The sequence below is a fragment of the Orcinus orca genome, chromosome 3 (genome assembly GCF_937001465.1).
Source record: "Orcinus orca chromosome 3, mOrcOrc1.1, whole genome shotgun sequence".
NCBI classification, from domain to species: domain Eukaryota; kingdom Metazoa; phylum Chordata; class Mammalia; order Artiodactyla; family Delphinidae; genus Orcinus; species Orcinus orca.
This window is the reverse complement of record NC_064561.1, coordinates 126,384,442-126,411,531: the sequence shown is the minus strand read 5'-3', so window position 1 is coordinate 126,411,531 and position 27,090 is coordinate 126,384,442. Positions and strand designations below refer to the sequence as shown.

Sequence of the window (27,090 nt, the reverse complement as noted above, 5' to 3'; positions counted from 1 at the left end):
TTTTGGGAGCACATTTTATTGGACAGTACTGGAGAGTTAACATCTAGTAGCAGCATAATACAAAAATGCAAAACCAATCTACTTAAAACTCATACAATGAGAAATAAGTCTTTCAAACAAACAAACAAAAAACAAAAAAAAATTAGGAGATTTAGAGACCAGTTGATACAAATGTCAACAAAAATCAAAACTCATTCCATCATCAACAACAACAGTTATAGCATAAATGGAGTACATTCACTTTACATTCTCAAAAAAGATTGTCATTTTGTTTTCTCTGCAATATGTCTATATATATATATATTTATGTATAATATTCACATTCTGGAAGGCAAGAAAAATCTTCAAATTTAATTCCCTAAGTTTAAAACATTACATATATTTCACTTAAAATAACCAAAACATTAAAAATAGCAGCAACACTGGTCTTTAAATATTATTACAGTAGATTATTCACATAATGTAGATACATTTGGGTAGCTCTTTCACTATTATCTAATATAATTTACAAACTCCGAGGTCCTGGTCTCATTGCCAAGTGATAATCTAGATTCAATAAATACTATGCAAAGAATAATTATAAAACACAGACTGCAGAACATTCTCCAGACTAGAGAGAATCATCCCAAATTGCTTTAGGGAAGAATCAGGTTTGATGGAGGTTTGAAGACATGCAGGGAATCTGCAGGATTTCCAAGGCAAGAGAGAATGATCTCACAAGCTCCCTGGAATGTCAGGAATTGAATCCTGAGAAATACGTCCCTGTGGAGAAGGCACTGCTGCCTCTTCCTGGTGCCATGTTTCATTTGAATATGGCATTAAAGTGATTAACCACTGGAAAATTTCCCAATAAACAAGGGATAGAATCATTTCTCACCAGGAGGCAAGACACCAGACCAGGAGGTCGATATTTATGTTTCATCATTTTCATTTATTCTGACGACCAAAGGCATAGAAAACAAGATTTCGACAGGGCTTTGTGTATTTAAGCCTGGATAGTAGGAAAAGTATTTCTACCCCTACTCCTGATCTAAGCCACTGGACCAATTGGCTAATCTTATTCGTTTAAAAGGAGCCCCAGATGTGGTGACAGGGGTTTCTTAGTACCTGGATTCTGTTACAAAAGTTGCCCCTGCAATTGTGGCTTCTTTTTGTATTTCGAAGGTTTTTTAGAAAAGGTAAATGGTTAAGTGTCACAATGGGGTTAGACCTATGTTTGCCTCATAGTAAGACTGCTCGCTGATATTTCAATAGTTTGTCCTCATTTTCAAACCACTTTATATATTATTTCAATTGATTCTCACACAGAAATGTGTGAGGAAGCCAAGGATACATCCAACTGTTCACTTTATAGACCAAGAAAACTGAGGCTCCTGGAGATGATAGTGATTAGATTGTCACGGTCACACACATGGACAAACTGGTAATTTGAAAGGGGTAGGGGAAAAAAAGGGAAAACAAACAAGTTCAGGAGAAAAAGAAAGGGACAGAGAAATGGTGCCACTTGGCAGATTGTATCATAAACTTTAAAACAAGCAAAAGGCATTTCACATGTAGAACACAGACATTTGAAAACATTTAAACACTTGTCTTCCAACAGTCTCATACCGGTCTTGATTACTACATCTTTACGTAGTTATTGAGGCTGACGTTGAAACATAAGATCATGGAGAATTTCTTACATGAGTTCCATTATTTCCCAGGAGACATAAAAATATTATAGCCTGTTCTGAGGACCCCACTCCTGTCCCATTTCACCTCCAGCACAATAGTTACATGAAAATATATGTATATTTTGACTGATTTTGGTAGTTTTCTAAGGTGTAGTTTTCATAAAATATCATTAGTGATTATTCTTGCTATGTCCTTAGGAAAATTAGTTTTTTCTCTCTTGGATTGAAGCTGAGAAGACTGCAACGAACTTAGAGCTTTTATAAGTTTACGTTTGGACTCCACTTGACAGTTGCCGGAGAAGTAAGTACATTATTTTAATGACTAATAGTTAATTTAGTAAGCTGTCATATTTCACACAACCTTTTCAAGAAAATTTAGTGATTCTTAGCTTGACAGTTCCACAAAACAAAATTATACTATTCCATTGTAAAAAAAACTTACATATAATGATAATCTATGAACAGAAAGACTTAGGTTCAATGTTCTGGAGAGTGACACTTTGAACTGTTAATCAGTTTTTAACTTTAATCAGTAAATGTATTAAAGAAACAGCTGAATTACAAAGGAGGTCATTCATGACACCATTGCGTAACGTGATGGAAAAGTCACCCAAATCCCTTTGTTCCTCCTCAGGCACCACCCGTCCCAATCCTCCGACTTAACTTCACCCCCTCCCTAACATCCATACACTAGAAATGCCCCCCCAACAGAGTCACCCAACCCTGAATTGAATAAGTGAGGTACCATAAGGTAAGTTATGCTTTTGGCAAGCAGGAAATTGGACAATTCTTTTAGTTCTTCTGAGGTAGTAGAGTCTCTCCTTCTAATATTCTAATGGTTAAGAAAAGTCTAGGGAGCTGAATTAAGAGGCAAGTGGAATGTTGGTCACTGTACGTCAACACTGCTCTGAAACTGGTGGTTATTATGGTTATATAATTACCGCACACTCCACAGCTTCTTCAGTGGGACCCTGTTATGTGGACAACTTAAGATATTAAGGTTGCTGTGTGATTGGGGTAAGCCACAGCTCCTTGAGGGCACTGTATAACTCATCACAACTTGGATGCAATTCCTACATGTTTCTAAAAAAAGTGCCTGGCATATAGCAGGAACTCAATAGATATCAGATTACTGACTGTTGAAAATCTCCCATTTAGCTCAGTGAGATTACAAGCAAAAACATACATAAAAACACCCAACCAACCACAGACTAATTGTCACTAAAGGCCAGGTCACTTTCCCTTGTGTGTGGAACGGTAGACACCTTTCAGACTATGAGAAGGTTAAACGCAAATGGTACTGGCCATGGTATAGCATGCAATTCCATATTAACCTTATTTCCATCATGACTTTACCCTAATGTGGTTGTGGCTGTTTTAGCCATAAATAACTTTTCTGAAGATAAAGTGATCCACTCTCTCTGCTGTTCTTCAAGCTTTTCCGCCAAGCATTGAATCAAGACAGGGTCCACCTTAGAATCAAATTTATTAGCAAACCAATGTCCGTCTTTCATAAGCCACCTTAGTTCTGCTGCTCCATAGATACACACACTTCGGAGGTGAGAGCCAGTACAACTGGGATAGAAAAGGCCTTCTAGATAGTTCCATTTGACCAGGCGGGTCTTACTCTGTAGGTCAGACACATCCTGGGCTGTCCTAGGAATCTCCCCGGGGATTCCTGGTACCCGAATTAAGGTAGCCCAAAAGTGCTCATCGGGCGAGTATGTATCTTTAGACCAGGCAAAAAAGTCTTTAACGAGGGAGCTGTTGAGAACATATTTAACAAATGCTCGACTTACAACAAAATAAGCACTGCCAACAAATATCTCGATGTCATGAGGGGGGGCTTCCTTGGAGACGTTTGTCCTCACTGGTAGTTTCACATATTCATAAGGCACCTGTCTGAGTTCATGGTGATAAGTGAATCTTTCCATCTTAGTGTTAGGGGGTTTCACTGTCTCTAACATATTTGATCCATTGAGTTTCTTCAACTCTGACACTAATTCAAAGTTTGATTTCAAAGGAAAATCCTGCCCACACAGGTTGATTACATATTTCCACTGAACTGAAGACTTCAGAAGGTCTGACAAGCAATTTAAATCAGCCTGGAGTCTGGAAATGTGTGCATATTGCACAATCTCTAATTTGGAAGCAATGAAAATATTAGAGAAGCACTTAGCTAAATTGTTCATGGCAGCTTTGAAGGTATCAGATGATTTACGGTCATAATGGATGCAGTAAATATTGTGCTGGTTGTATATAGCATGGATTAGCCTTTCAACCATAATTGCATCTTTGTGAACAACCAAAGAATAGGCTATTGGGAAGCTTTTCTCCTCCCTTGAAACAAGCTTTTCGTGGTAGCTCCGCAGGGCCTGATAAATGTCACAATCACTGGTCATTGCCACAACATCATCATCATCCAAGTCGATGATGGTTCTTCTTCTTATTTCCAGACTCTTGCCGATTTCCAAAGGCTCCTGTTCATAGACACCTGAACAGTTAATCTCATACCCGATTTCATTCTTAACGTGGGTATATCTGTTCTTTACAAAAGGCGAGGTACTTAGCGAGTACTCAACCAAGTAAATGCCTCTTTCAGGGAAGAGGAGGCGTTTCACATTTAGAAGCTTCAACAAGGAGAACAGCCATAGGGTTAGAAACAGGATGAAAACTTTCTGCTTTAGGTGGTATTTAAAACAACATTTGAATGTCTTCATTCTGTAAGAGAACAAAGGAATAATTCCGTTGAAATATGAAGAGAAAATTAGTTCAGTTCAACCAACATCCACTGGGTGCCTACCACACACCAGGCAGAATGCTGGGCCCAAAGATGATTAAAACAAGATTCTTGTCCTTAAAAGAATCCAGAAACAAGGAAATGGAAATATGCACAATGGTTGTATTTTGTTGTAGTCTGTGTTAACTATACCTAATTTTGAGAGATGTTGGTTACCAAATAGAATGAAAAATAATGTTAACTCCTAAAATATAGGTACTAAGTATCTTAATTGACTGTATTTGTGCTTAGCATATTTGGGGAGGGATTGCTCTGGTTTGGGCAGAGGCCTAGAGAATTGGATGTTGTCAAGAGGTCATCAGAAATGCAAATGACCCACCTGAGGCCAAAAGGAATATCCATGATTCTACCTTCAGATCCTGATTAGATCTAGATCTGATGTCAAATGGGGAAAGCCCAGTAAATCACTGCTATAAACTGAATGTTTGCATCCCCCGCCCCAAATTTTAAGTTGAAACTTAATTGCCAATGTGATTGTATTCGGAGGTGGGGCTTTTGGGGAAATTTTTAGGTCATGAGGGTGAAGTCCGCATAAATAGGATTGGTGCCCTTCCAAAAGAGACCCCAGGAAGCTCCCTTGCCCCTTCCACCATGTGAGGACACGGTGCGAAGCGTGTTGTCTATGAACTGGGAAGCAAGCTTTCGTCAGGCACAGAATCTGCTGGAGCCTTGATCTTGGATTTCCCAGCCACTAGAACGGTGAGAAATACATTTCTGTTGTTGATACGCCTCCCAGTCTGTGGTATCTTATCATAGCTGCCTGCGCGGACTAAGACACCCACCTTCAGAAATAAGAGCAGTGGGCAGACCCCCAAAGGAGCTATAGTAAATATTAGACACTAAAATTTTATATAGATTATACAAATTTGGTAAACTTGCACATTTCACTTATTTATTTTGTTAGGCCCCATTTCCTCACAGGGATTAGAAATTTAGCCCTTAAGATGAAAAGAACCTGATGCACTGAGAGAAGGTGGGGGCCAGGGGCCAGTTTGGCAGAATCTGTCAGTTTTACGAACCCATCCAGAAGAGCTCATGTGTGCGCAAAGAAGGTGTGTAATGAGAAGCTTCCCTGAAGTTAAGGCTAAAGACTGAAAAGCACTAAAATGCCCTACGGGGCATTGATTAATTACACCCACACCGTGTGAAAAAGCCTGAGAAGAATCTGCACATATCCCTGTGGAACAGTCCCCACTGTAGACTGTGAAACGGAAATAACAAAGTGTAGAGCGAGCTCACATATGTGTCCAAAAAGACTATATACACCCAGAAGCCTAGACACAAAGAGCACACGTTGCCAAACTTTTTCTTTCTGTAAACAACTACTCACCTCTGCTGCTGTAGTGGGAAAGCAGCCATAGACTGTGTGTAAATGGCTGGGTGTGGCTGGGCTCCAATAAAACTTTATTTACAAAAACAGGCAGCTGGCTGGATCTGGCCCACAGGCCAATACTTCCAGAAGGACTAAGGATCTGGAGCCTGGAGAGGAGGGGGATTTACTTATCACTGAATAGCCTTTTGGACTATTAGAATGTTGAAAATGATTATATTACTTTAACAGATAAAAATGGGCTACCCAACAGAAGGGCATTACATGTGCTTATTTGGGGAGCAGCAGGAAATGGGGAAATCCAGGGAGTATTACCCAGAGGCTCGAGGACAGGAGGGCTGACCAAGCTCCTAGGCCTGCTTCCAGGAGGTTCAGTTACTGAGAACTGGGGAGGTCTGAGGAGCCCACATACAATTTCCTTACACATCTCAATAAATCTTAAACGAGGACATAATCATTGTACCCAATTTCCTTAGAAGAGGTAGCAAGGCATTTGAACCTGATTTACTTTTGTAGTTTTCTTTTATACAGATTGATTGCAAAAGCTCTCCTAGGAATGCCATACTCTCATTCACCCTCACTTGAATTACCCTCCTTTAAAGACCCATACCTTATTTATCAACGCTGAACTGTTCCGTAGAATCTGGGTCCTCCCCACCACACCTCAGTCTCTCCTCTGTGGGTTTCTCCGGGGTCCTATTCTTAGCTTACTGCTCTTCTCACAAACACTCTTCCTTGCTTTCGGGATTTCCATGTATACCTTCCATGTATATACATTGCCAACACCTTTATCTTCAGGACCTACGTCTTGCCCAAGCTTCTGACGTGAACATCCAATTGCTTGATAGACATCTCCACTAGATAGCCCACGGGCACTCAACATCAATGAGTCCATGGCCAAACAGGACACCTTCACCTCTCCTGTGTTTTCTGTCTCAGTTTATCCACTCAATGACCCAAGCTCGAAACTCGAAAGCCACCCGACTCTTCCATTTCCTGTACACCCACAGGATCATCTCACAAGTACGCCTCAAATTCATCCCTTCTTCTCCTTCTCCATTACCAGGTCCAGACAACATCTTTGCTGAGCAGCATCACACTTACATAAAAGGGCAAAGGTTTCAGTGCCTACGGATAACCTGATGACATCTCCCCAGACTGGGCCCCTTTCAGGATTTGATAAAAGCTCATTCTCGGCAAAAGGCTTGCACCTCCACCCCTTGTTCCTTCTAACTTGGGGAAAGGAATGCTTTCAGTCAAAGGCAATTCTGGCATGGTGAGTAGGTGAAGGGGCTTCACTTGGACTTAGGACAGGGCAGAATAGGGAGGGCTGCTTGTTTCCCCTGATGTTAAAGGCTGTCCCGGAGACAGACGAGCTCTCCCGCTTAAAGATGTCTGGCGTGGGAAGAAAGTCAGAAAGCAAGGCCTCTGGGCTGTCCCAATTCCCTCCTCTTTCTTCCTTTAGAATTAATTCTTGTCCCTGGCTGGCGAAGCTCAGACACAGGGCCCAGAGCTAGCTCCCCCAGGACTCCTTACAGCGTGCCTGCCGCCTCTCCTTCCCCGGTGCCCTGCGACCCTCCCTCTCTGGGCAGGCAGCCATGGCCTCCTGGCTCAACTCAGACTGTCGACGCGCTAGCTGGAGTCGGGAAGTGTGTGCTCCAAGCCTTCTCAGGATGGGCAGGGAAGCACGGGTGCAGGAGGTTAGAGATCACAGTTCTCAACCTTAGCTTTTCTCAGGACACAACCTCTGCATGATACCCACAGCCCCTCCCAGCACAGACGATGTTGACATACATACAATGTTGTAGAATGAATGCCTGCATGCTTCTATGTAATGTTCTTTGTTAATTTAATAATATCATTATTATTAATGCAGAGTCACTCAATAAAGAGTTGTCGGAACTCCCCTGGTGGTCCAGTGGTTAAGACTTCGCCTTCCAATACAGGGGGTGCGGGTTCAATCCCTAGGATCCCTGGTCGGGAAGCTAAGACCCCACATTCCTCACGGCCAAAAAGCCACAGCATAAAACAGAAGCAATATTGTAACAAATTCAATAAAGATTTTAAAAAAGGTCCACATCGAAAAAATCTTATAAAAAAAAAAAAAAGTTGTTACTTGGGGTACTCTTCTACCAGGGGCCAGGGGTGGAGGGATGGGGATGATTTCCAGAGGCGTGACCCAGGTCTGACTGGAGCTGGCTGGGCTAAGACTGGCAATGACGCGGCCACATCTTTTCTAAAGCCGAAACCAGGGCAGCGAGGTCACCTTCTACAAACACCCCACCCACTCTTTCCCCCTTAAAAGCTCATGGGCAGAGAGCAGGCAGGCGTTCTGCTGCCACGAGGTAGTCTTACATTACGAATAATGCCCCACCCCTGGCAGAAGGGGTATTTCCCTCCCACCCACCCAGGCAGATGAGGAAGCTGACCTGCTTAGGGAGTTATCACCACATGGGCGCAGAATCGAGAAGGAAATGGCAGCAAGGGTTGATCGCTACATCAGATGAGGTCTATTTGGATAATTCAATAAAACCCCAACAGGGATGTGGAAGGCAGCATTTTCCCCAAACCATCTTCTTTTCCTCTACCCTCCCAGGCATTGTTTACAGTCTTAAAGGAAACAGCAGGCGCACCGAGGTACACCCCAGCTAAGTGGCTATAATTGCGTTCAGGGCTAAATAGCCACAGCCATTAGCAGCTTTTCAACGAACTCCCGTTCGTCAGCAATTCGCCAGCAATTGAAAACCCACGGCTGTCACTGAGGTACGTGACTCCTAACCCAGGGCAAGAGGGCGAATGGTAAATCACCAACGAACTGGAGGAAGGGTTGTGCACGTGGTTTAGCTTAGGCACCAAGACTGCGGGGCCCACCGTGCATGTTGCAGATGAGGTGGCCTCTGCCCCCCGCCCCCGCGCCCGTCCTGCTCCCTCCCTGCACACCTGCACGTCTTCCCAGGCGCTCACACAGGTGTGTATGTGTGTGTGGAGGGGGTGGGGCACCGGGAGGAGAAGAGAAAGTAGTGTAAGGGCTTCAGGATGCCCCAGACCCGGACATGGATCCCTGGAGAAGCAGTGGCTTTAAGACCGACAAACTAAGACTCGTTTTCTGGTCTCAACTTGGGGATTAGAAGTGCCCCCGCTGGGGCTGTGAGGGCTCTGGAGCCTGGGTGAAAGGAGTTGCCCGCAGGGGTCTTCAGGGCACATTACAGGTCTTTTCTTTCCCGGCACCCAGCTTGCCTGACTCCAAATCTTGGGGTTTTTCCAGTGTAGTACACAGGACGTGCTGGTGTTTGTTTTGTTTTGTTTGTTTTTAAGAAAAGAATCCACTAAACAATTTTAGGCAATGTGAAGGAAATGACCTTCACTTTTCTGACCAAAGGAGGAGGTGGAAAGGGCAGAAGGAAGGATAAGGCGGCTGGGAGCAAATAAGACCTTGCTCTGGGCTGAGCTGGAGAAGAGGCAGCCACACGTGGTCCTGGCGGCACAGCCGGGCTTCAGCTTGCGGGAGGCCCCTGCACTGGACCCTGGACAAGCCCCTCAACCTCTCCCCGTCTCTGTGTCCCCATCAGTAAAAAGACGTTAATAATAGTAACGACCTCAAAGGACCTTTGAAGTTAAGTGAGGTAATGCATGCAAAGCGCGTTGGCACAGTCCAGATCTTGACTGCCTGGTTAATGCAGGTATGACTTTAATACTTTAGAACCAATGCTTGAATGCGTCCATGTAATGCTCGTTATTAATTTAGTAATATCATTATTCTTAATGTAGAATCACTCAATAAAGAGTTGTTACTCGGGGCATTGTTCTAGGTACTCCGTATGTAATAACTCAGTTCCCTCCACAGACCAATGAGGTAGGTACTGCCTCCCTCTTTTACAAGACAGGAAACTGAGGCACATGGAGATAAAGAAATTGCCCAAGGTTATACAGAACTAGAAAGTGCTTTAGTTGGAACTTGAACCCAGAGAGTCTTTCTCCAAGGATGAACCCTCTAGGCAATGCTGTCTCTTGGAATAGAAATCTAAAAATACTCCTTATTTTCCACAAGTTTTAGTCCTTGATTAAAATTTCTCATTACTGTGTCTTATCTAGCTGTCCTAAAGTTGGAACAGAAGTGAACATCAAACCACGTTTGAAGTCCTCAGAACTTCCACCCAGTTTAAGGGCTTATCTAGACAGAGAATCAGCCTGGAGGAATGCTGGCTGATGAACACGTTCTGTTCCTGCAATCAGAGGCTGGCGCCAATCCACATGCCGGTGAAGGAGATCAGTCAATCTCCCAGCCAGTGGAATCCACTAAAGGAAAAGAAAGCGAGCTCCTCCTAAGAAATTCTGCCATCAGTTATGCTTGTATCCTGTCACTGACTATTCACTGATTCACTTGTTCTTGTTGTGACCAGTGACACAGATTGGGCTGAGAATTACTAATTGCTTTAGAACACTGCCTGGGTGCAACCTCTCTCTACGTGGTGAATATTTCCTCTATGGGCCACCTGTAAATTCTTAAAGTTTGTGTCATTGTATGTCAGTGTAAAAAACAGGCTTTGAAGAGTTTATTGATTTGGAAATGTCAGAATTTTGTTTCTTTCTGAAGTCTTACAAAGAGGAATCACTTAAGAACACTAATATAGAGATGAGCTCACTCACTCAAAAAAAAAAAAATCCTCATCTAGTTGAATAAGCCAAGGTCCTCCTACTGCACCTCTCTGATTTCAATAAAGCCATTGATTCTCCCCTTGGTGACATGCTCATCACCAAACCCAAGGCAAGTTTTGGAGTAAGACCATTCGTGGGAGGATGACTCAGCTGAGATGCACTTCCTCAATGCCCCCATAGCACCTGAAGTCAGCAAAGGAGCAGAAAGGCAGGTTTCTTGCTCTGAGGACCTTACATCTTCATTGTTCTAGAGGGAAGATTGCAAAAGGCAAATAATTATCGGACTGTGTGCAGCTAAACAGTAAGAATGGTGTCACTGGGTCATTAATACCATACAATATAAATTGAGGACGAACGTCCTCAAATAATAAGAGGTTATAGTTTCAAAAAGGAAAAAAAAAGGTTTTCCATTCTCTGTTTGTAAAAGTAAACTTTCTTCTTTATTTTCTTAAATCAGGAAGTCAAAATAGTCTAAAAAAGAAAACAAAGCTCACCAGTAATCTGCCACCTGGCCATAGCATTCGGTGGCAGTATGTCCGTCCAGACTGTTATAAATAAACATGCCTGTTTTGCCTTCCTTTTTTTTTTCTTTGGTAAAAACAAAATTTTTTTTTAAATTAAAAAAATTTTTTTAGGTTTCTTTTTTAAATTAATTTTTATTGGAATATAGCTGATTAACAATATTGTGTTAGTTTCAGGTGTACGGCAAAGTGAATCAGTTATACATATACATATATCCACTCTTTTTTAGATTCTATTCCCATAGAGTATTGAGTAGAGTTCCCTGTGCTATACAGTAGGTTCTTATTAGTTATCTATTTTATATAGTAGTGTGTATATGTCAATCCCAGTCTCCCAATTTCTCTCCCCCACCCCCGGCTTGCTTTTTAACAAGAAGGCTCACTCCTTAGGCACTGTCTTAGCTGTTTCTTTCATTTCACAATATACTGTGAATGAGTCCTCTTCTAAACTGGGTCTGTGAACTGTTAGAAAGTAAATGATTTCTGAGGTCAACATAATTTTCTATAGGAGAAAAACAATTGAAATAATAGAATTGACTTTTCTGGGCCTTCCCCACCAAAGCTGAATTAATTATCCCATAATTCTTGAAGAAGCTTAGAAGGAAAATCCTAAAGCTGACAAGAACTTCAATGGTGACTGAGTCCAAATTCCTCCTTCTCTAAATGAGGAAGCAGAGACCTACCCATCATTAGACCCTGTTTCACTCTTGGGATGCCGGGAACACGTTCCCCCATTACATACATGTTTGTATATCCAGCTGCTCCCCCTTAAGGGAGTGGAGAGAAGGGGACCTCTACTCCCCCTACCCAGGCCCGCTCAGGTTGTACTCAGTCCAGCTTGGCTCCACTGCCCCCTCAGCTGAGGCTGTTCTGGCCAAAGTCAACAAAAATCTTCATGCTGCCAGCGTCAGAGGACACAGACCTGTTGCTCTCTAATGGTCTATGCTGAGCGCCAGTACCATTTACATTATCTTATGAATTCCATTCAATAAACCTGTGAGGGAGGTACTATCACTGTCTCCATTTTTCAGATTAGGAAACTGAGTCACAGAGGATTAGTAGCTAGTATGTGGAGGAGCCAGGATTTTCAACTGTGGCCCGATTTCAGAGCCTACGCTATTAACCATAATGCGAGGTTGCCATTCCAATCTCTTGGCAGTAGAAAAACCCTGTTGGTTCTGCATCCAAAATGTAGGGGGAATCCACCCATCCCTTTCCACTGTAACCCAAGCCAGCATCAACTCTTGCCTGTATATAAAGTAACTTCCTCACTAGCCTCCCTTGCTTCCCTCTAACCCAGGGGTCCCCAACCCCCCGCCCCAGTCCACGGGCCGCACAGCAGGAGGTGGGCGACGGGACAGCGAGTGAAGCTTCATCTGCCGCTCCCCGTCGCTCGCATTACTGCCTGAGCCTTCCCCCACCCCACCACCCTGGTCCATGGAAAAATTGTCTTCCACGAAACCAGTCCCTGGTGCCAAAACGGTTGGGGACTGCTGCTCTAACCCACTCTCTGTACTGTAGCCAAAAGGATCTTTTAAACCCAACAATCACATCACTCCCCCTCCCTACCCCACTCCTTACACTTAGACCACCTTCACTTGGGTTTCATTGCACTTACAGTAAAATCAGAAATCCTTTCCACGGACAGAGGCCCAGCCTGTTCCTGCCCCTGCCTTCCTCTCCAACTTCATCTTTTTTTTTTTTTTTGACATCCTTGCGTGGAGGTTCTGCACAATGTTTATTGGCTAGTTTCTCAGGGGGTTGACAGTAACACTAACACTTCATACATGGCCGAGAAAAAAAAAAAGGGCTTTTTTTCTTTAAAAACAAAAAAATTAAAATACCCAGCATCATAAATAAAGTAAGTTATCGTATCCTCTTATTTTGGATCCCCCCCGACTTTCTGCTTCAAACGCAATAACAGTCCTAGTAGTGCTGGAGCCCGGGGGCTTGAGGTGAGAGGGTGAGGGTCTGCTTCCACAGTTTGCACTGAAATCTCTCCAACTTCATGTTATTCTGCTTTTTTCTTGCTCATTAAGCTCTAAGCAATACCAGCCTTTCTACAAGTTCCTAGAACACCACAGTCTCTTTCCTGCCTCAGGACCTTTGCACTTGCTCTTCTCATGTTGAGATCATTTTTCCCTGAATCCTGGCCTGACTGGCCCTTCCATATCCCTCAAGTCATAGGAGAAATATCCTTTCCTCTGATCGTCTCTGATCACCCTTCTCGAATCTCTTTCCTCACTGTCACACTCTTTGTTTTCTTCTCAGCACTCATCACAGCAGCAGTTACTTTGTTTACTTGTTTATTTCGATCTCTGGGACGGGCCTCATTTACGCTCTACCCCCTGCCCCATGTACATACCTACCTGGCACAGGGTGGTTGCTCAGCAGAACAAAATCAGAAGACCCAGGTTCTATGTGGGCTCCGCCACCAAAAATGCCTCAAGTGTCCCTGGCAAGTCATTGAATGTTGGGTAAGTCTTTATTTCCCCAAATGTTGAAGGGGATAATAGTTTTGCTATCCCACAATGCTGTTATGAAAGTCTTATGATACAATGCATGTGAAATAGCTATGGAAGGAAAACTGTGGTATGCAGAAGTCAGGTACTAGGACCTTTACAAGATGAATGATTTTTTAGGAAACCAACATATTGACTTTTCCCCAGTTTTCTAAATAGTGCATTCATTATATTTCTAAAATAGTACATTCATTATTCTCTTCATTCTGACATTCTAATTATTATGTTTTTCACTTCCTGACAACATTCTTTTTTGTTAAAGCCTGAAGTATATTGTTCCCGAAGATGTACATACACCTATCTTCGATTTTGAAAGGTAGGAAGATGGTTACTCTAGTTAAACTTTAGAATTTTTTCCCCAGTCTGCTCAATATTTTTTGAAAGATCGAGAGCCAAAGAATTCCTTTAAAAGACACCCAAGGGCTTCCCTGGTGGCGCAGTGGTTGAGAGTCTGCCTGCCAATGCAGGGGACACGGGTTCGAGCCCTGGTCTGGGAAGATCCCACATACCGTGGAGCAACTAGCCCCATGAGCCATAATTACTGAGCTTGCGCGTCTGGAGCCTGTGCTCCGCAACAAGAGAGGCCGCGATAGTGAGAGGCCCGCACACCGCGATGAGGAGTGGCCCCCACTTGCCGCAACTGGAAAAAGCCCTCGCATAGAAACGAAGACCCAACACAGCCAAAAATAAATAAATAAAATTAAAAAAAAAAAAGACATCCAAGAAGAGCAAATGGAACTAGTTCTGTGCATTTACAACCAGCTACACTGTTTCTGTAACTTTATGCATTGCAGAAGCTGTAAACTTTTCCCCTGAGTTCATTATCTTCGGGGGCAATTCTCTAGAAAGTACAAAACTGCAATGACTTGTTCTAGCATCCCTGTCAGGCAAAGCCATCCCCAGGGACCATGTAAGAAAGTGGTCCTGAGGAATCTGCAGCGATGCGAGTACACAAAACATACCCTCAAACAGGGCCTCCAACGGCTCAGTTTCTCAGATCGTTTGTCCAGTTAAAACTGTCTCACTCAGAGAAATAAGATGCCCCTCTTCCAAAGGGGCTCTGGTTGAGGTCCCTGTGGACCATGTCACAACTGATAGCTTCCTCTACAGGCAGCAGGCTTCTGTTTACAAGTACAAAGACTATGGTCACCGCTTTCCTTAAACGAAGGTCTATCTAACCTGCAAGATTTGAGAACAGAGGTCTGAATAAAAATCCTGGACGGTAATATCAATCTATCAACCACCTCTTTAGATTATAATTCTTCCAAATAGTAACTTGGCTGGAGCCTCTCTGGTTTGGGGGAGATTTACAGGGTCATTTAAAGTCACGTGGAAAACGAGCAACCCACATTAGGATGTATTTACCCACGGTGGTCCCTCAAGGTCATCGCAAATCTGGGCTTGCAGCAGTAGAGAAAAAAAGTGCCAAATTCAGCCAGCTTTTTATACTCACACCAGTTAGGAGACAGCCAACGATTCTGGGCTTTGTTGCATCTGGTCCACAGGGCAAACCTCAAAAGCTGATTGTGTATCATGCTGGGCAAACTATATGGCTAAGAAGTCTTTAGTAGGAAGTCAAAAGGACCAGAAATGATCCTACTGAATGAAAAGTTTTTTATTTTGTAACAATTTATGACCCTCATTATGTTGCAAAACATTGTTTTTCCATAAAAACAAAAACAAAAATGCTGGTGGGGGAGCGGTGAGGTTGGTTCAAAAATACCTATGCCCTCAAATTTCAGCTCTGATGGCGACAGCTTAAATCAGTTTCCTTCTTTGTAGATATAAAAGGTTACAAAAAAGGTGCTCGTTGATGTATTCAATCGTTATCTTCCAAGCTTTATAAACAGAGAGGTGACATTCCTTTCTCCAGTTCTCTTCTCTGCCTTCCACACTTAGCTAGCCCAATACAGAACCAATATATAGTTTATGTTTTATGTTCTAACTTAAAAGTGTGGCTTTATTTTGGCTTCTTTTTCTATAAAGAGGAAAAACTGCATTGAAAAACATTTAACTCCTTTAAAAAAACAATCACATGTTTAGTGCACTATAAAGAAAAAAGAACTTCCTCTGCCCAAGGTCTACATGATATGATTTCACCCCATCTCACCCCACCCCAGAAATTTCTGGAAGCACTTCTTTGGTATTATATGGCTAACTCTCTGTTTTACACTGCCGAAATTAATTCCTCAAAGGTTATGCAGCAACTGAAGAGACACAGTAACTGACTTCTACACCTGCATTTAAAGTAGAATTTCCAATGCTGTAACTACATCAGAGGGAGCACAGGGACCCACAGAGGTGAATCAAGGGTACAAACAGCAAAAATGGCTTAAAGCCAGGCCACACGCTCCATGAATGGATTAGATACACTCAGTTTTAAATCATCAGAAAGGCTCCTTTGTTTACCTTCTGTGTTCTGCCACTGTGGTGGGGAGCTGAGCCGGAGATTTCAATATGCTTCTGCCCTTCCACTAAAAAATTCTAGACTGGCATCCCTGTCATGATGTTACCATTGAGTCAAGATCTGTATTGCTTGGTTTAAAATGGAGGTATTGTCCCAAGAGTTTGTGTGCACAGAGACACAATAAAGTTAAGACCCAGGAACTTAAGTTAAAGGTTCTGCCAAAATAGGGATTTCAAAAGCAGAGGTTTTGTGTAAAACCAGCTGGCATCTCCTACAAGGAGACGTTCTAGTAATGGTTTTTATTATTATTCGTATTTTTATTGAGGCATTGTTGATTTCCAACATAAGTTTCAGGTGTATAACATAGTGATTCACAATTTTTAAAGGTTATACTCCATTTATAGTTATTATAAAATATTGGCTATATTCTCTGTATTGTACTATATATCCATGTTAACTTATTTATTTTATACATAGCAGTTTGTACCTCTTAATCCTCTACCCATATCTTGCTTCTCCCCCTTCCCTCTCTCCACTGGTAATCCACAGTCTGTTCTTTATATCTGTGAATCTGTTTCTTTTTTGTTATATTCTCTAGTAATGGTTTTTTTCTTTTTTTAAAATAAATTTATTTATTTTATTTTTGGCTGTATTGGGTCTTTATTGCTGCACACTTCTCTAGTTGCTGTGAGCGGGGGCTACTCTTCGTTGCCGTGTGTGGGCTTTGGAGCACGGGCTCTAGGCGTGCGGGCTTCAGTAGTTGCAGCACACGGGCTCAGAAGTTGTGGCTCTGGAGTGCAGGCTCAGTAGTTGTGGCACACGGGCTTAGTTGCTCTGCAGCATGTGGGATCTTCCCGGCCCAGGGCACGAACCTGTGTCCCCTGCATTGGCAGGTGGATTCTCAACCACTATGCCACCAGGGAAGTCCCTCTAGTAATGGTTTTAATTAAGATAACAGGTCTCAACATGTAGGTTTTATTTTCGGCTAATATAATAAAAAATTTTAAAAATTATTTAGTTAAAACTAAACATCTCAGCAAATTTATATGCCAACTGTACAGAATACAAAAGTAAAAGACTCTTCAGGTCTCCAAATGTATTATAATGTTACAATCATTGAAACAGTGTGGCCAGAATAGACAGAGTTCAGTGGGATGAAATTCAGAAACAGATCTAGTAGGTAAGGATTGTATGTATGGCTCTAGTAGAGATGGCAAATGCCTCCGAACATCCATCCTCCCTATCTTCTTTACTAAGAGAATCTCTTTATTGCTGGTGGCAGTAATATACCCCTCTAAAAGCCTTTCTCCCCAGCCTCCATTGTAGAGGAGAAGTCAACGAAATACAATGTGGGGTATCTAGGAAAGTTCTTCAAAAGAACGTGATTCGGGCTTCCCTGGTGGCGCAATGGTTGAGAATCCGCCTGCTGATGCAGGGGACACGGGTTCGTGCCCCGGTCTGGGAAGATCCCACATGCCGCGGAGCGGCTGGGCCTGTGAGCCATGGCCGCTGAGCCTGCGCGTCCGGAGCCTGTGCTCCACAACGGGAGAGGCCACAACAGTGAGAGGCCCGCGTACCGCAAAAAAACAAAAAACAAAAAACCTGATTCACGGTGGAAAGTGTGCCATTTTTTCTTCCCTTCATCCACTTTTCTGCCTGGAACTCCAACATGATGGCTCACATTGTAGCAGCCACCTTGGGACCATGAAGAACAGACCAGGAGAATATTAGCAACCTCAGCCCCCAAATCCTCAAAGCACTGAACCACCGGCAGCAAATGCCCACTCTGCATTCTTTTTTTTTTTTTTTTTGCGGTACGTGGGCCTCTCACTGTTGTGGCCTCTCCCGTTGCGGAGCACAGGCTCCGGACGTGCTGGCTCAGCGGCCATGGCTTATGGGCCTAGCCGCTCCGCGGCATGTGGGATCTTCCCGGACCGGGGCACGAACCCGTGTCCCCTGCATCGGCAGGTGGACTCTCAACCACTGCGCCACCAGGGAAGCCCCACTCTGCATTCTTATTACGTGAGAAGAAGCCTTTATATGTGTAAGCAATTTTGTAAACATGGACTTTGAAAGATGACAATATGAAGATGGCAATGCTTCTCTCTCTCTCTCTCTCTCTCTCTCTCACACACACACACACACACACACACACACACACGCAAAATAAAGCTTAAACCAGGTTAAAGTGTCTACTTGAACAATAGTATAATCCTGTATATTGTCAAGTGCAAATGTGTCTCACATGATGCTGAAATTCTCATCTGTCTGGATTTAGAGGCAGATGGTGGCTTTAGATAAACCTCTGAAGAAAAGCAAACTCCAAGAGTTACCAATTTAACTCTGACATTGGCATGAACAGAGCAGCCTGCTAACCAGGCCTCAGGTAAGCACCACTCAGCTTACGGCACACCTCCTCTTGGTTTTGGCCAGGAGCCCCATATAATCTCTGAAGGTCACCTTGCAGGTTGGCTGCCTTCTTGGGAACTTGCTTGGTTACAAACTTGTTATACATCAAGAGAAAGATATCACTACCTTGTAGGGTGAACTGTGTGGCGTAGTTCTTCCCTCCTCTCCTTCCTGCCACCCCCTCGGCTCCCTCCATCTCACCCTCCTGCTTTACCTTTGTGTACAGCATAATGGTTTGGAATTTAAGGCCAAGGTTTCTGAATTAAGTTCTGGCTATACTAACAAGCTGTCACTAATCTAGTTAGCCCTCTGCCGCCTCATCTGTGAAAGAGGGCCAGAGGCGCTCACTCACACGGATGCGGTGACGACTAACTCAGCTCATGCTCTGGGTATATTTCGGCAGGAAAAGCCAGCGGGCACTTGGGGTGCATTGATGGTAAGGGGTCAAGAGCATTTAAACAGGCAACAGCCAGGGAGGAGCACAGGATAACACAGACCAGGGGCTACTCTGCAAACATGGACTGCGCTTTGTCTGCCACGTGCCAGCCCCACGCCTGCATCCAGAGACCACCTCCAGAGGCAGAGGCAGGGGGTCTCCATCGGGCAGGATGATGCAGAGGCCACATGAAAACCTTCCACATTCTCATGGTCAAGAGGGAATCAGACAGGTGCTCACTGTAATATTCTTACAACTTTTCCATAGGTTTGACATTTTTCCAAAATAAAGTTGTTGTCTTTTAAAGAGAGAATCATAGGGGCAACAGGGAGTGGGCAGGACTAAAAGCCTTTGAAAGTCCCTGCCTTATATGAGGATTCAGGCGACACATTTTTAGTAGCATGGTTTTAAACATCTTTTGAAGTCTCGTGTCATTGCTGTCTTCTCTCTATAATCTATACTTTCAAAGTGTTACCCCGTTCACTTCTTTGTTATAAAAATAACTTTTCTTTTGTTGTTCCATATTAGGAATTAGTTGATGATCATAAAAATATTCCATTATTTTATGGTGGTAAAATATACATAATATGAAATTTACCATTTTAACCATTTAAACCAAATCAGTAGTGTTAAAAAGTCTCTGTTCCTTAGCCTATCCTCGAAAAGCCGTTCCATAAATGTTAGAGAGATGATGGGTGAGTGAGTGGTTGGATAGATGGAAAGATGGGTGGTTGGATGGACGGAGAGGTAGATGGACATGGATGGATCCATGGTTAAAATTTTAACCATTTTTAAGTGCACAGTTCAGTTTGAATTTTATCATCTAGAGATAATTTCCCCAAAACGGTAAGTCACTAGTTAGCATTTGGAAAAGTTTCTATTCTTTAGGGATTCTCTTGCCGTCGTATTCCTTTCATGTTCCTCCTTCCTGAGCATCTCTCCTCTGGCTCCACATCCGTTCCACCAGCTCCACAATCTCCATTTCCCCCTAGTAGTATTGTCCCACGATCTAGCCTTCGCAACTTAATTAAGGTGCCTACCTTGTGTGTCACTCCGCTTCTCTCTCCCGACCCATCTGATACCACATCTTTCTGTCTCCACCTGCCTGAGAGTAGGGCAGGGTGGTGGCTATAAAGGCTGAAGTAAGGGAGAACCCGGAAAAGATGATGGCTGGCAGAGAGAGACCCCCTTGTTGCCCCCAGGCGGAATGTGGGCAGGTGGGGAAAGGCTGCCACAGTGCAAATAGTCCAGCTACGCCACAGTGATGCAGAGAAGAAGGAAGAGAAAAGCAACCTTGGCAAGCACAGGAGCTATGCTAGGCCTTGTTCTTCCTGATCCTGGGGGCACATGCTCGCCCTCTGCTGCCGTCTGGTAGATGACCAGGAGAAATACCAAGCTTTGCAGAGCCTTTGGAAACAAGTCCAACCTATCCAAGAGCAGATAGGCCGACTGTCTGAGTCTGAGCATAGCCAGGAAGCCCTCCTTCAAAGGGACAACCTCGTCTATTCTCCCCTGAACTAGATTAGAAAAACAGAGGGGGTGGGGGAGAAGGAAAAGCAATCAAAGAGTCAGAAGTACAGGGTGTTCATGGAGATTTACTAGAAATTACAAATTTTATAAATTACAAAAATAAGTGCCCTTATCACCCGGCACTTTTTTGTTTTTGCTTGTCATGGTAAGGGAGAATGTCACATCAAAAGCGGTTTGGTAGCATGCTGGAGGAGAAAAGTAGGCTTGGACTTTTTTTTTTTTTTTGTGGTACACGGGCCTCTCACTGTTGTGGCCTCTCCCATTGCGGAGCACAGGCTCCGGACGTGCAGGCCCAGCAGCCATGGCTCACGGGCCCAGCCGCTCCGTGGCACGTGGGATCCTCCCGCACTGGGGCACGAACCCGTGTCCCCCACATCGGCAGGCGGACTCTCAACCACTGCGCCACCAGGGAAGCCCGGCTTGGATTTTATTGGGATTTTTTGCAGTTTGGTTTAACCCTGGTCTTTCAAACCAGGGTGAGGGAGGAGGGAGAGGGCTTGGGTAGGATTGGATAAGGATCATGAATGATGGAAAAGTGCAGGATTCCAGGCACTTTTTCATGCCCTAGCAATCATGGCTCAAAAGCATTCTTGCCATAAAATTGTTTTGCTTTTTGACTTTTTAAACTTTTTTTTGGTGTGATTATATTATCTAAGTGTACTCCTTTAAGAATCATGTATGAGCACAATTTTACATTAAAAAAAACATTAAATAACCCGAATCTCTTGGTGAAATATGGACTTGAGCACAAAATTCTTGAGTTCTAGAGCCTGGGTGGGACGGGCTGTGAGGCAGAGAGGAACGACAAGGCACAATTTTTGCTTCCTATTATTTGGAAATTTCTGAATTCACCTTAATCTGACCATAAATAAGATGAAACTTACCTCTGTGTCACCTACGAAAAAAACCCCAAGCTGATGGTATTAAACATAACAGAGAGAAGCAATCGTCACAGTCCAACTGCTCCTGCCGACACGCTACGGAGGTTGTTCTGTGAGGGGCACTGAGGATGGAGTTAGAGAACACGGCGCCACACGGGGAAACCGTGCGAGGGGCACATCAGAACAGCAGTAATTTAAATGCAAACAACGATGGGACTGATGATAATTATTCTTCTGATTTTAGCCGCACAAGGTCTGCAAAAGATGCCAAGCTTTTAAGCCTCATTAACTGTGACGAAGGCCTCGGACAAAGAAGCTCATATTATTAAATTCCTCAGGCCAGGACATCAGCAGACACATTGGCAGAGGACTCAAAGGTTTACGTGAAAAAGGACAGAAATTGGACTCAAATAGATCTGGACAGACTTGGATCTAGTAAGACGAAATTTAACAGAGATAAATACAAAGGCTAACACTTAGGTCCAAGAAATTAACTGCATCACACCAGATGGAGAAATGTGATTTAACAGGAGCATCTGGAGAGAACAGTCCAGTGTCCTGGCTGACCCTGCTTGGGAGGAGTCCCAGTTCGTTTGGTATGAGACTGCCAAAAGATTTTTTTTTTTTTTGCGGTACGCGGGCCTCTCACTGTTGTGGCCTCTCCCGTTGCGGAGCACAGGCTCCGGACGCGCAGGCTCAGCGGCCATGGCTCACGGGCCCAGCCACTCTGCGGCATGTGGGATCTTCCCGGACTGGGGCACGAACCCGTGTTCCCTGAATCGGCAGGCGGACTCTCATCCACTGTGCCACCAGGGAAGCCCCAAAAGATTTTTAAAAGGCAGAAAAACCAAACCAGAAACCAAACCAGTGTGGTCCCGGACAGCGTGAGAACCACAGAGTTGCAGAACGTGAGAGCCTAAAGGGATCTTAGAGAGCATCTTCCATCAGCGTAGACTGTGGGACAGAGGACCGGATGGGTCTGTGTCTGGGTACAACCCTCTACTAGGATACTGTCTCACAGAAGGTAAGCAGCACAGTGAGAAGCGAGTGACCACAGGATGGAAATAGAAGTTTAAGACGAAAGAAGTGAAAACTCAACAGGAATGAAAGCTGGCTCCAAATATTAAATCGTGGGCTGCTGGGCCCCATCCCCAGAGGTTCTGTTTCAGCAGGTCTGATGGTCGCAGAATTTGCATTTCTAACAAGTTCCCAGGTGACATGCAGCTGGTCCAGGGACCACACTTTGAGAATCACTGTTCTAAGTAACAAAATCATTGTTTTTGTTTTGTAATATATATATATTTCTAAGATTTTACTAAGATACAATGGCTTATTTCCCAGTAAGTCCAAATTAGGGAGAATTTATTGGTTCTAAAACACCACACATTCGTATTTAAGATTATGCTCTTTTTAAAATTTCATATTGTTTAGCAGAAGTTCCACCTTTACTTTCTGACCCTTAGTGTTTCTTATTAGTTCAGCTTCGTAAAGCAGACTTCTGCTTCTGCTTCCGTTTCTGGCATTTTATATAATAGGTAGTTTCCCTCTGGTCTTCTTCCACTTTTCCTGTATTTTTCTATTGTGTTCAGCAAACCAAGCTTCATTACATATTAAGATGTGACCTGCTTTTATCAAATGGTATCTGATTTCCCACATCTTCTAAAATAGTAAATATCGACCCAATCCTTTCCCCCAAAGCCCACCTGAGCACACTGTGCCCAGGGGCCCATTAGATTTTGAAGCAGCTACATTCAATTCCTGATTAATTTAATTTGATCTTATATACGTGAAGCTTCAGCCTTTAGATCCCACTAGGAAAATTACCAGCATATGGAAATGCATATAAAATGACATGCAAAGCAATGCAAATTAATATAAAACATACATCTCTAAATTGCTTGGGAAAACTCTGTAAGCCTTGACATTGATATTATCTGTTTCGCTTCTTGTACTCTGACAAGCAGTGACTGGATCCTTTCACTACAGTTAATGTTATGCAGCATCCAGCACCTGACACTTGTTGACATGCTAAGTGGGAGGTGACCCTGTCTGTGAGTCAGGCAAACGAGATCCTGGCCTTAACTTTGCCACTATTTGGCTCTAAGGCCTTGGACAGGTTTTCAAAATTCTGAGTCTCAGATTCTGCATCTGGAAATGATGGAAATGACATCATCATCATAAAACCACCAGCACTAAGGCTTACTGAGCATCATTATGTGCCAGGTACAATGCACACAGGCACACACTATACATAATGATGCACACACACATGTTGTGCACACACGATGCACACATGCCTACCTTGTGCATACATCGTGCACACAGGCAATCCTCACAACCACCCACAGGAAGGTACCATAGAACGTGTACCCCTTAAATGTGGTGCCATTTCAGAGACTAGGAAACCAAGGCAGAAAAAGGACAGGAAACTTGCACAAGGTCATAAGCTAGGGAGTGGCAGGGCCAGAGCCAGGGGCCCTCGGCAGTCACACTCCAGGGGCCACTCTTAGCTACACTGCAGCTCTGTTTCATGATTTCCATCTATGTTTCTCCTAATCATTAAATTTTCATGATCTACAAAGTAAAACTTCAAATTTCACCGTCATATGGGCTTCAAAATATGGTTTCAGTAGATGGTGATGGTTTATGTTACATGAGTTTGATATCAGAATGGCAGCGCAATCATACTCGGTTTTTACCTACTACTCCACGAGTGGAAGGGTGGGTCCAGAGATATCCTGTGTGTTCCACCTCTCCTCCTAACTTGCTCCATCCATTCACATATAAATATGCATGAGGCTCTCTCATCTTCAAAAAGCCATCCCTCCATCCCACTTCTCACTGGAGGAGTTGCTTCCAGGGAGTTAAGTGCCGTGGCCACTGTTAGTCCTCAGCCCCCCAGCACACACACACTGGCATCACGTGAGGTGCTCACTCCCACTACGGTTTGGGCTGAGACTCAGCACCACTGCCCTGGTTTTCCTCCCACTTCTCCCCATAAAATAGGGGCTCTTTTCCAGGTCACCCCCCCAATTTACCCCAGCCTTAAAATAACACCCCAATACAGATGACCCGCAGCTTCTTTGGAGGGTCTGCTTTCTCCAGCCACTTATTAAGTATGTTCACTCAGGAGCCTCAAAAGCAGCTCAGGCTCAACAAAAGCAAATGTGTCTTTCCTCCCCCAAGCTGCACCTCCTCCACATTCCTTTGTGAATGGCAGCACCCACCTACCCAAGTGCTGGAAGTCCAAACTTAGAGGGAGTCCCCCTGCCCTCTCATACCTTACAGTAAACTAGTCAAGTCACTCCAGAGTCTATCCTGAATCTACCCACTTGTGTCATCCTCACTGCCACTGCCCCAGCTAGACCTCCAGGCCCCTCATACGCCCCACCCAAACTAGCCGTGTCTACTTCAGGGGCTCCTCAAATCCATTCTCCACACAGCACCTGCAGTTTTGTTTTGAATCTAAAACTCATCAGGATACTTTCAGGTGTGAAACCGTCTTGAGAATCAAGCCCACAAAATGGCCCCAAGGCTTGGCATCAAACAGCCCTGGCATCTGCTGACCTCGCCTGGCGCCATTCTCCCCTCAGGTCACACTGGACCTCTCCTTTCCTTGGACTCTCCCTGCTCTGCCCTCCTCTGGTCTTGGGGTGCCCTCTTTCCTGGGGTGAGAATACTTGCCCTTTCGCCTCCGCCTGCTTAGTTTATGCAGCTCCTACTCATCCTTCGGGTCCACTTTAAATCTCCCCAAGAAGGCTTCCTGCCTCCCCCCAGACCAGTGAGCTACCTCTGTGCTCCCACTGCACCCTAGTATGGGCCTGGCACACAGTAAGTGCTCACTAAATTTGGATTGACGGATTGGCTTTTCAACCTCACATCATACAATCTGTCTTATTGCTTTCTTCCTGCATTCAAACCTACAAAGGCCCAGGTCACCAAGTCATACTCCCAACAGTGGTGGCTCTGCTGTCAGTCATTCTCAAGGGAGCAGATACTGGGCACTGCCACGTACAGTCTCCACCTGCCCCCCCCCTCCCATGACCGAGCTCATTCAAAGTCAGGATGATAACTATTTACTGCCTGCCTATCCCAAGGGTACTTAATGTGATGCCATCAAGTGCCAACTTGACTTATTGCCCAACTCCGCCATTCACTCCTATACCCCTCTGGGCAGACATTGCAGTATTTAGTAAATCTGCTTCTCAAAGGAACACTTCTCACCAACCCCCCTCCCCCAAAGAAACTCTCCTTTCACTCAGTGCCACACAACCTGATTCTATGGCTATAGATTCTCTGCAAATACAAGTAAGATATAAGATATGATTCAATAGCATCTTAATCGGTCATTTCTCACAGACAATTGATTCTTAGAAAGTGCAGCAGAGGAACTGCTCTCTGCAACAACCCACTTACTTTTAAAGATTTTACTTCCTCAAGACACCACCAACAAAAGCTATCAAAACGGACAGCTAGGTTCTAGATTGTCTTAGACTGATAGGTGGTTTAATAATAAGGGCATGCTTCTGGAAGATCAGAAGGGGTGACTCCTGTCTACCAAATCACATGGACACTTAATTTAATATCATCCCCAACTCCCTTAATCTTCTGGTTTGCTGCTTTTCAGTTTAAAGGAAGAGAAGAGGAAAAGACAAGTGCCTAAGGGCTAAGGCCACTCTCCCTTACCCAGAGAGGGAAATAAACGGTTCCCGGCTAAAACAAGGAAAACCTCCCCCAGGCAGGAAAGCTCTGAAATTTACAAAACAATACCCACCCACTAGCACTTCTAGCCTAAGTTAAGATGGTAAACTGACTCGAGAGCCCAGACCTCATAGCTCGGATCCTCGGAGGCTCCCAGCTCGATGGAAGAGGTGCCGCCACCTCACAGGGGGACGATCCGGGCCAGCTCTGCGGCACGAAAACTTGACCTTAAAAAGCGCAGAAGCTCGTCCCAGCGTAAGGCGCGGCCGGGGGGACTGCTCCGCAGCTTCTGATCCCCAAACTATTAAGAGACACCCCACTCCCACCTGGCCCTAAAGGAGAAGCCACGCCAGCAACCCGTTCCCGCGCCACGCGTCCGGCTCCCGCACACTCGCCTCCGCCGCCCACAGGCAGCGTGGCCCGGCCCCGCGGGTGCAGGGCTGCGGAGAAGCAGGCGTCGCGATTCCGGCTCGGCACGTTCCTCGCGGAGCCCGCCCCTCTGCGCCCCTCACCTGGGCGGCTCCAAGTGGCCAGGAGACCGAGACAGCGGGACCCCTGACCCCGGAAAGGGCGCGTCCGGGAGCCGCGTTCTCACCGCTCGGGGAGAGTCCCAGGAAAACCCTGGTGCGGACGCGCCCCGGGGCTCCCGGCCTCGCCCCGCTGCTCCCGGCCTCCCCGCCGGCCCTGCCTCGAGAGCCCGGGATGCGGGCGCCGTGGCTCCGTCTCCCAGGACACCCTCACGCTGACACGCGCTGATCGCCCGGCAGCCCGCGGACCTCGGACAACTTTACAGCGTCCGGCCGCCGGCGGGGCCCCGAAGTCAAAGAGGGCGTGCAGCCAGGCCAAGGCTCAGCCCGCTAACCCGCTGCGGCTGCCCCGGGCAGCCTCCCTCCGTCCTTCCCTCCCTCCCCCCTCCCCCACCTCGCGAGGGACGCGGCGCCCAAGTCTTCCCCCGCTGGAAAGTGAAAGTCGCGAGGAGGGGTCCGGGCGTCCCGGCCATCCGCGGCTGGGCCAGGAGCCCCGCACCCCGGCCCCGCGCGCTCCTTGCTGGACTGCGTGGCCAAGTGGACTTACGAAAGGGAGCGGGGGGAGCCCCGAGCGCGGGGTCCCCGCGGGTGCAGGAGCCGCTGCGGCGGGGCCGCGAGCTGCGCTGCGGACTCCGGGTCCCGCGGCGGCGGCGGCGGCGACTGGCTCCCGCCTCCTCCTCCTCCTGGTCCTCCGCCG

At 45.2% G+C, this 27,090-nt stretch overlaps 1 protein-coding gene across 1 annotated transcript; it reads right to left on the bottom strand.

Moving 5' to 3' along the window:
* On the bottom strand, positions 1 to 27,090 carry GCNT4 (glucosaminyl (N-acetyl) transferase 4). The gene is made up of 2 exons (XM_004270858.3): positions 26,941 to 27,090; positions 1 to 4,394 (listed from the first exon to the last, which is right to left on the bottom strand). Exon 2 carries the CDS (start codon positions 4,391 to 4,393, stop codon positions 3,026 to 3,028), a length of 1,368 nt encoding a protein of 455 aa, XP_004270906.1. The 5' UTR covers position 4,394; positions 26,941 to 27,090; the 3' UTR covers positions 1 to 3,025.